Source organism: Leucoraja erinacea, unplaced genomic scaffold (assembly GCF_028641065.1).
Source record: "Leucoraja erinacea ecotype New England unplaced genomic scaffold, Leri_hhj_1 Leri_1038S, whole genome shotgun sequence".
In the NCBI taxonomy this organism is placed as follows: Eukaryota; Metazoa; Chordata; class Chondrichthyes; order Rajiformes; family Rajidae; genus Leucoraja; species Leucoraja erinaceus.
In genome coordinates this window covers 32,901-43,242 of record NW_026575273.1, presented here as the reverse complement: position 1 = coordinate 43,242, position 10,342 = coordinate 32,901, and the positions used below count along the sequence as shown (strand labels likewise).

Sequence of the window (10,342 nt, the reverse complement as noted above, 5' to 3'; positions counted from 1 at the left end):
GATTTTTAAGTGCTATAAGGAAGGTGAAAATGAGCAGAGAGGGTTTTGCACCCTGCAATTTGGGTTGCAAAGGCTGAAATAGTGTGGGACTGTGTTTGCTGCAAGACACAGGGAGAGAGAGAGAGAGAGGGGAGGGGAATAAAATGACAGGGAGGTGAAGAAAAAAAACCCGAAACCACACCCTGATGTGATACTGGGTTAAAGTGCACCGGCCAAGCACAAGACAGCGGTGTGTCGCTTAATGGCGGAGAGTCCACACACAGCCCAGAGCACAAAACTACTGCCAGGAGTAAACAGGAAAGTTGAGACGCCAGTGGAACATCGGTGGGACTGCGTTGGAGTGTGAGACTGAGACAGAGACACAGAGAGAGACGGAGAGATAGAGGGACAGAGACAGAGAGAGAGACAGAGAGTGTGTGTGTGAGAGAGACTGAGAGACAGAGAGGGACACAGAGAGACTGAGAGGGAGAGAGAGAGACTGAGAGAGAGAGAGACAGAGAAACAGAGAGACAGAGAGAGACAGAGAGAGACAGAGACAGAGAGAGACAGAGAGACAGAGATAGAGAGAGAGAGAGAGAGAGAGAGAGACAGAGAGAGAGAGAGAGAGACAGAGAGACAGAGAGAGAGTGAGACAGAGAGAGGGACAGAGAGAGACAGAGAGAGACTGAGATAGAGAGACAGAGAGAGAGAGACAGAGAGACTGAGACAGGGAGAGAGGGACACAGAGAGAGAGAGGGACAGAGAGAGCGGGAGATATTGACTGGGAACTGAATGCTGTAAACTTCAACTGAAACTCACATCGGGAGCAACGAGGACAGGAAAAGGCATTTTTTTTTTCTTAAAACAAGAAGAGGTCTATTTTTAGTCGGGAGACTTTTTTTCCCTGCCAGGTTTGCTGGTTAAATCATTATTTATTTCAACTTTGCGATTACTTAAGGTTATTGTTTTTGAAATAGTATTCCATTACAACTTGCGGGAAAGTTTGAACTGGGAACAGAGACACAGAGAGAGAGAGACACAGAGAGAGAGAGGGGGGAGGAGGAAAAACAGGAAGCAAAAACTACCCGGACAAGTTTAAACCCAGAGTGGATGTGTTCAGATGTTGCACTGGGCATGGGGTCGGCTGTTCTATGAAGAGGTAGGGAGCTTGGTGAGAGGAGGACATTGCAAAGGGGGGAAGGAAGGGAGTTGGGGTGGGGGTTAGGCTGTTTGGCTTGTGATTTTTTTCCCCCCCAATGTAGATAAGGCATTCCTTGCACCCAAGACCAAGCGAGTCGGGGAGGAGGATATGAGATTTGTTTTGTGATATATACATATATATTTTTCTAATGAAGATTTGGGATCCTCGTACCCAAGACTGAGGTGGGAGGAGGTAGGATCTTTGTGTTGTGATTTTTATTTTTAAATTAAGATAAGGATCCTTATATCCCAGACAGAGAGAAAGGATATTTGTCTTCTGATTATTTTTTAATGAAGTTTGGGATCTTTGTATCCAAGATTGAAGGGGTCAGAGAGGGAGAGGATATTTGTCTCCTGATTTTTATGAAGATTGGGATCCTTGTATCCAAGATTGAAGGGGTCAGAGAAAGGGAAAGGATATTTGTCTTCTGATTATTTTGAATTGAGTTTGGGATCTTTGTATCCAAGATTGAAGGGGTCGGAGCAAGGGAGAGGATATTTGTCTTCGGATTTTTGTGAAGATCGGGATCTTTGTATCCAAGATTGAAGGGGTCGGAGAGGATATTTGTCTTCTGAATTTTTGAAGATTGGATCCTTGTATCCAAGATTGAAGGGGTCAGAGAGGGAAAGGGTATTTGTCTTCTGATTATTTTTAATGAAGTTTGGGATCTTTGTATCCAAGATTGAAGGGGTCGGAGCAAGGGAAAGGACATTTCTCTTCTGATTTTTTATCAAGATTGAGATCCTAGTATCCAAGACTGTTGGGTGGAGAACGAGACTGATTGGACATAATGCTAAACAGGTAGGAGCGTAGAGCCAGTTCTTCTCTCCATCCCTGATGGAGCCTTTGAGAAACATCATCAGCAGGGCCTCCTGGACATCTCAGAGGTCCCCCGCCAACAAGGAGATAGAAGGAGCCTTTGTAAACCCCATGTGGACAGCTCTGTTCGACTACGAGGCCCTGGCAACGGACGAGCTCACCCTCCGCAAGGGGGACCAGGTGGAGATCCTGTCCAAGGATTCGGCCATCTCGGGCGACGAGGGCTGGTGGGCCGGCAAGCTCCGCGACCGTGTGGGCATCTTCCCGGCTAATTATGTCTCGTCCGCGCCGGCGGCCTACGCCAAGCTGCCGGCCGGCCAGCAGGAGGAGCTGCCCACTCCGCGGGAGGTGGCCTTCGGGGAGCTGGCCCTCCAGGAGGTGATTGGGGTGGGTGGATTCGGCAAGGTGTACCGGGCTCGCTGGCGGGGCCGGCTGGTGGCGGTGAAGGCGGCGCGCCAGGACCCGGACGAGGACGTCAGCGCCACCGCCCAGAACGTGCGGCAGGAGGCGCGCCTCTTCGCCATGCTCCAGCACCTCAACATCATCGGGCTGATGGGCGTCTGCCTCCAGGAGCCCAACCTCTGCCTCATCATGGAGTACGCCTCGGGGGGTGCGCTGAACAGGGCGCTGGCTGGCCGCAGAATCCCCCCGCACGTCCTGGTCAACTGGGCCGTGCAGATCGGACAGGGGATGCGATATCTCCACGATGAAGCCATCGTTCCTGTCATCCACCGCGACCTCAAGTCCAACAATGGTAAGAAGCGAGGGGGGGAGGGGGGAGGGGTGGGGGGAGGGGGGGGGAGGGGGGAGGGGTGGGGGGATATTAAATAATAATAATAATAATCTATATAAAATAATATGTGTGTTATGATTGTGTTTATAATTTGTTTGGTTGTTTTGTTGTTCCGCGAGCATTGCCACTTTCATTTCACTGCACATCTCGTATGTGTATGTGACAAATAAACTTGACTTGACTTGACTTTATAGAAACATAGAAACATAGAAACATAGAAATTAGGTGCAGGAGTAGGCCATTCGGCCCTTCGAGCCTGCACCGCCATTTAATATGATCATGGCTGATCATCCAACTCAGTATCCCGTACCTGCCTTCTCTGCCTTCTCTCCATACCCCCTGATCCCCTTGGCCACAAGGGCCACATCTAACTCCCTCTTAAATATAGCCAATGAACTGGCCTCAACTACCCTCTGTGGCAGAGAGTTCCAGAGATTCACCACTCTCTGTGTGAAAAAAAGTTCTCCTCATCTCGGTTTTAAAGGATTTCCCCCTTATCCTTAAGCTGTGACCCCTTGTCCTGGACTTCCCCAACATCGGGAACAATCTTCCTGCATCTAGCCTGTCCAACCCCTTAAGAATTTTGTAAGTTTCTATAAGATCCCCTCTCAATCTCCTAAACTCTAGAGAGTATAAACCAAGTCTATCCAGTCTTTCTTCATAAACAGTCCTGACATCCCAGGAATCAGTCTGGTGAACCTTCTCTGCACTCCCTCTATGGCAATAATGTCCTTCCTCAGATTTGGAGACCAAAACTGCACGCAATACTCCAGGTGTGGTCTCACCAAGACCCTATACAACTGCAGTAGAACCTCCCTGCTCCTATACTCAAATCCTCTTGCTATGAAAGCCAACACGCCATTCGCTTTCTTTACTGCCTGCTGCACCTGCATGCCTACCTTCAATGACTGGTGTACCTTGATACCTTATATTGTCATTGCACAGAGGCACAACGAGATTTGGAACGCAGCTTCCATCCATAGAAACGTAGAAACATAGAAAATAGGTGCAGGAGGAGGCCATTCGGCCCTTCGAGCCAGCACCATTCGCCATTCATTGCGATCATGGCTGATCGTCCCCAATCAATAACCCGTGCCTGCCTTCTCCCCATATCCCTTGACTCCACTAGCCCCCAGAGCTCTGTCTAACTCTCTCTTAAATCCATCCAGTGACTTGGCCTCCACTGCCCTCTGTGGCAGGGAATTCCACAAATTCACACAACTCTCTGGGCGAAAAAGTTTTTCCTCACCTCAGTCTTAAATGACCTCCCCTTGATTCTAAGACTGTGGCTATTACATTGGATACTAAGACGGTAATACTCCGATGGTATTAGCTTAATGAACTAAACATTTAGACACCCAGAGAAACAAGATAAAAAAATATAAACAAAACAGTTAAACGGTCTAAAGTGGAAATGCGTCTGTGCCGGGTTGATGTTCGATATGAACATCCAGGGGGGACAGTTCATGGAGGTGGGGGGGCACTCAGCAGGGCCGGTTCAGAGCAGGGAAAGCTCTGGGGATGAAGCTGCTCCTAAAGGGCCCTGTCCCACCTACGCGACCTTGGCTCGCAAATTACGCGACCTCGTGGTCGCTTGAGTTGTACGGGCACCGTGCTTAGAAGCGCGGAGTTGGTCCCGACATCGCGTGGGGCTCCGAGATTCTTGGTGGCAGAAATCTTCGCGGGCCAACGGACTGTCGGCACGCAGGCGTATTGCGGTCGTACGCAGCGTCTTGACGGCGTACGCCTAGCGCGTGGAGTTGCGCGGTGACATCACTGCCCTGCGTGGCGTTGCGCGGTGACATCACTGCCCGGCGTAGCGTTGCGCGATGACATCACTGCCCGGCGTGGCCCGGCGTGGCGTTGCGCGGTGACATCACTGCCCGCGTGGCGTTGCGCGGTGACATCACTGCCCGGCGTGGCGTTGGTGACATCACTGCCCGGCGTAGCGTTGCACGGTGACATCACTTCCCGGCGTAGCGTTGCGCGGTGACATCACTTCCCGGCGTAGCGTTGCGCGGTGACATCACTTCCCGGCGTAGCGTTGCGCGGTGACATCACTTCCCGGCGTAGCGTTGCGCGGTGACATCACTGCCCGGCGTAGCGTTGCGCGGTGACATCACTGCCCGGCGTGGCGTTGCGCGGTGACATCACTGCCCGGCGTGGCGTTGCGCGGTGACATCACTGCCCGGCGTAGCGTTGCGCGGTGACATCACTTCCCGGCGTAGCGTTGCGCGGTGACATCACTGCCCGGCGTAGCGCGTTGCGCGGTGACATCACTTCCCGGCGTAGCGTTGCACGGTGACATCACTGCCCGGCGTAGCGTTGCACGGTGACATCACTTCCCGGCGTAGCGTTGCGCGGTGACATCACTTCCCGGCGTAGCGTTGCGCGGTGACATCACTGCCCGGCGTAGCGTTGCGCGATGACGTCACCGTGCGACGCCCAAATTCAGTCGGCCCGCCTCCTGCCCAGCTGATTGGTCAGCATGACGCAAATTACGTCACGCGCGAACTTAGCCCGACTTACGCTTCCAGTTAGTCGCGCCAAACGCACGCAATCGCAATGCAAGTGGGACAGGGCCTTAAGTCTGCAGGTGCGGGCGTTGAAGGCCTTGTAATGTCTGCTGGAAGGTAGGAGTTCAAACAGACTATTAGATATAGATAGATATGCCATTTATTGTCACTATACATGTACAGTGAAACTGAAAGCTGCTCGTACTCAGTGCATACATACAATTTAGCACAAAAAACAAGAGACAGAAAACAAAAAACAGAAGGGAGATGGGGGGGGGGGGGGGAATAGGTGCACAATTCTGCGGCGCTACATACATATATACATATATACAGATGGAAGTCCGTGTTGGGCGGTGTAGTCAGTGCATGTGTGAATTTGAATTTATAGTAGATATAATTCTCGGAAAGCAACTATTCCTGAGTCTGTTTGTCCTGGATTTGATGCACCTATAGCGCCTTCCAGAGGGCAGCAGGTCGAACAGTCCAAACGCAGGATGGGAGCTGTCTTTGATGATCTTCTTTGCCCTGCTAAGGCAGCGGGAGGTGTAGATGTCCATCAGGGAGGGGAGAGGGCAGCCAATGATCCTCTGCGCTGTCCTGGGTGCAAGGGTGTGAGGAGTCTTTGTGAACGCTGACGGCCTTCCTGAGGCACCGTGTGTGGTAGACGCCCTCCAAGGCTGGTAGACGTGTCCCAATATTCCTCCGAGCTCTGTGGATGACACGCTGAAGAGCTCGCCTCTCCTCCCCGCCTCCGTGCAGCTGAGATACCACACACACACACACACACACAGATGCCGTGTGTTCGGATGCTCTCTGTGGAGCAGCAGGATAAGGTTGTCAGCAGCTGTTGGGGCAGACAAGGTGCGGTGGGGATGGGCCGAGACGGGGAAGATGCAGATGGTGGATGCAGACAGACCGAGAGAGAGGGAGAGAGAGATGAGAGGCTGCAATGTGTTGTATCCGATCCAGAATTGCAGTAAATAGCGTGGGAGAGTCTAGGACTAGAGGGCACAGCCTCAGAATTAAAGGACGTTCCTTTAGGAAGGAGACGAGAAGGAATTTATTTAGTCGGAGGGTGGTGAATCTGTGGAATTCTTTGCCACTGAAGGCTGTGGAGGCCACTAGTCAGTGGATTTTGTTTACGGCAGAGATAGGTGGATTCTTGATTAGTGCGGGTGTCAGAGGTCATGGGGAGAAGGCAGGAGAATGGGGTTAGGAGGGAGAGATGGATATATCAGCCGGAGTCGGCTTGATGGGCCGAATGGCCTAAATTTTACTACAATTCCTTATTTGACTTATGACAAAGTGTCGGAGGAACACAGCAGGTCAGGCAGCATCTGCGGAAGGAATGGACGGGCGAATGGCCGTAAGGGTTTGGGACCCTCCTTTAGACTGTCCAATCCCTCCTCACACGGAGTGCTGGAGTAACTCTGTGGGTCAGGCAGCATCTCTGGAGAACGTGGAGAGGTGATGGTTTGGGTCGAGACCCTTGTTCAGACTGTCCAGTCACAGATGCTGCCTGACCCACATTAATGCCATCCTACACGTAACTACATTTAGACCAGGCCAATTAACCTACAAACATAGACAATAGGTGCAGGAGTAGAGTCCATTCGGCCCTTCGAGCCTGCACCATTCGCCATTCAATATGATCATGGCTGATCATCCAACTCAGTATCCCGTACCTGCCTTCTCTCCATACCCCCTGATCCCTTTAGCCACAAGGGCCACATCTAACTCCCTCTTAAACATAGCCAATGAACTGTGTGGCCTCAACTACCTTCTGTGGCAGAGAATTCCACAGATTCACCACTCTGTGTGAAAAAAAAAATTCTCATCTCGGTCCTAAAAGACTTATCCTTAAACTGTGTGATCCCTTGTCCTGGACTTCCCCGACATCGGGAACAATCGGGATCATCGGAAACACGCACGTCTTCGGGAGGAAACCGAGGATCTCCTTATTCCATGGAGCGGCTGGGCTTGTACACTCTGTAGTTTAAAAGGATGAGAGGATATCTTATTGAAACATATAAGAGTATTTGGGGTTTGGACACGCTAGAGGCAGGAAACATGTTCCCGATGTTGGGGGAGTCCAGAACCAGGGCCACACACACACACACACACACACAGTTTAAGAATAAGGTGTATTGCCATAGAGGGAGTACAGAGAAGGTTCACCAGACTGATTCCTGGGATGGCGGGACTTTCATATGAAGAAAGACTGGATAGACTCGGCTTGTACTCGCTAGAATTTAGAAGATTGAGGGGGGGATCTTATAGAATCTTACAAAATTCTTAAGGGGTTGGACAGGCTAGATGCAGGAAGATTGTTCCCGATGTTGGGGAAGTCCAGGACAAGGGGTCACACACACAGTTTAAGGATAAGGGGGAAGTCTTTTAGGACCGAGATGAGAATATCATTTTTTTCACACGGAAAGTGGTGAATCTGTGGAATTCTCTGCCACAGAAGGTGGTTGAGGCCACACAGTTCATTGGCTATATTTAAGAGGGAGTTAGATGTGGCTAAAGGGATCAGGGGGTATGGAGAGAAGGCAGGGATGGGATACTGAGTTGGATGATCAGCCATGATCAAATTGAATGACGGTGCTGCCTCGAAGGACCGAATGGCCTCTACTCCTGCACCTAATTTCTATGTTTCTATGTAAGGGATACTGAGTTGGATGATCAGCCATGATTACATTGAATGGCGGTGCAGGCTCGAAGGGCTGAATGGCCTCTACTCCTGCACCTATTGTCTATTGTCTATTGTCTATTGATGGTCTGGCATCTAATTTAATCCGGACAAATCTACGAGACTTCAACGGCCGATCGGAGGGTCGAAATTCCCCCGCCCCCCCCCCACTCTCCCGCATCCGAGCCTCTGGAATTCCGTTCCCACAGCTGACCTCCAAGGCTAGACGGAACATAGACGAGGCCTCGACTTCTGTCAGTCCAGCGGGAAAAAAAAACCGGATAATCCGGCAAGGCTCTGGAAAGAAGGAATGCCGGAAATTCGGAGGCGGTTAGACCAGTTGGACGGGCACAGTGGCACAGCGCCAGAGACGCAGGTTCTATCCCGGCTACGGGTGCTGTCTTTGCGGAGTTTGCACGTCTGCAATCCCCGGCACGCCAGCGTTCCCATTTCCTCCCCCCCTACACCCCAAAGACTGAAGACTCATCAGCGTCTCTTCTTCCTGAGGAGACTGAAGAAGGTCCATCTGTCTCCTCAGATCCTGGTGAACTTCTACCGCTGCACCATCGAGAGCATCCTTACCAACTGCATCACAGTATGGTACGGCAACTGCTCTGTCTCCGACCAGAAGGCATTGCAGAGGGTGGTGAAAATTGCCCAACGCATCACCGGTTCCACGCTCCCCTCCATTGAGTCTGCCCAAAGCAAGCGCTGTCTGCGGAGGGCGCTCAGCATCGCCAAGGACTGCTCTCACCCCAACCATGGACTGTTTACCCTCCTACCATCCGGGAGGCGCTACAGGTCTCTCCGTTGCTGAACCAGCAGGTCGAGGAACAGCTTCTTCCCGGCGGCTGTCACTCTACTCAACAACGTACCTCGGTGACTGCCAATCACCCCCCCCCCCCCGGACACTTATTATTTTTTTATTCAAATCGTTTGCTATGTCGCTCTTCAAGGGAGATGCTAAATGCATTTCGTTGTCTCTGTACTGTACACTGACAATGACAATTAAAATTGAATCTGAATCTGAATCTGAATCTGAAGAAGGGTCCCGTCCCGAAACGTTGGCCATCTCCTTCTCTCCGGAGATGCTGCCTGTCCCGCTGAGTTACTCCAGCGTTTTGTGTCAATGCCTCAGGTTTGTCGGGTTAGTTGGCTTCGGTAGAAATTGTAAATCGTCCCTAGTGTGTGTGTGTAGGATAGTGCTGGTGTGCGTGCATCGCTGGTCGGGTTAGCACGGGCTCGGTGGGCCGAAGGGCCTGTTTCTGCGCTGTATCTCTAACTAAACCGAACCATAGAAACATAGAAATTAGGTGCAGGAGTAGGCCATTCGGCCCTTCGAGCCTGCACCGCCATTCAATATGATCATGGCTGATCATCCAACTCAGTATCCCACCCCTGCCTTCTCTCCATACCCCCTGATCCCCTTAGCCACAAGGGCCACATCTAACTCCCTCTTAAATATAGCCAATGAACTGTGGCCTCAACTACCCTCTGTGGCAGAGAGTTCCAGAGATTCACCACTCTCTGTGTGAAAAAAGTTCTTCTCATCTCGGTTTTAAAGGATTACCCCTTCATCCTTAAGCTGTGACCCCTTGTCCTGGACTTCCCTAACATCGGGAACAATCTTCCTGCATCTAGCCTGTCCAACCCCTTAAGAATTTTGTAAGTTTCTATAAGATCCCCTCTCAATCTTCTAAATTCTAGAGAGTATAAACCAAGTCTATCCAGTATTTCTTCATAAGACAGTCCTGACATCCCAGGAATCAGTCTGGTGAACCGTCTCTGCACTCCCTCTATGGCAATAATGTCCTTCCTCAGATTTGGAGACCAAAACTGTACGCAATACTCCAGGTGTGGTCTCACCGAACCGATCCAGTGTTACTGCTATAGTTAGAAAACTTCGCTTCCGAACTGATTAGTTGCAAGACAAACAGGAAAGGCTGGTTATCTGATATTGCCAGGTTTTGCCCCGAGACTCAGTGACGTTATAAAATGCTGAGTCGGCAGATGTGAGGCCATTCCGCAAACCTAGTTTTTACCATCCGTTCCCAGCTGTTGTTGACATTGGTCTCACCTCGACAACTGTGATCCCCACCCAGTCCCATGTATCCCCTCCCTGCCCCCTCCATCCCTCTCTCTCCCCCCCTTTTTTGTTTTGAGTTTTCATAGAAACATAGAAACATAGAAATTAGCTGCAGGAGTAGGCCATTCGGCCCTTCGAGCCTGCACCGCCATTTAATATGATCATGGCTGATCATCCAACTCAGTATCCCGTACCTGCCTTCTCTCCATACCCCCTGATCCCTTTAGCCACAAGGGCTACATCTAACTCCCTCTTA

The 10,342-nt window shown here is 51.0% G+C and overlaps 1 protein-coding gene across 1 annotated transcript; it reads left to right on the top strand.

The window, feature by feature from the left end:
• The first annotated feature begins 1,774 nt into the window (after positions 1-1,774).
• On the top strand, positions 1,775-8,335 carry LOC129715157 (mitogen-activated protein kinase kinase kinase 11-like). Its single transcript, XM_055665024.1, has 2 exons — positions 1,775-2,753; positions 8,124-8,335. Exons 1-2 carry the CDS (start codon positions 2,018-2,020, stop codon positions 8,333-8,335), a joined length of 948 nt encoding a protein of 315 aa, XP_055520999.1. The 5' UTR covers positions 1,775-2,017.
• The last annotated feature ends 2,007 nt before the right edge of the window (positions 8,336-10,342 follow it).

Bases quoted from the DNA above. Each gene is read 5' to 3' on its own strand.
- LOC129715157 (XM_055665024.1), top strand. From the start codon at position 2,018: ATGGAGCCTTTGAGAAACATCATCAGCAGGGCCTCCTGGACATCTCAG. The intron at 2,754-8,123 runs GTAAGAAGCGAG...CAAATCTACGAG, and splicing joins CGACCTCAAGTCCAACAATG to ACTTCAACGGCCGATCGGAG.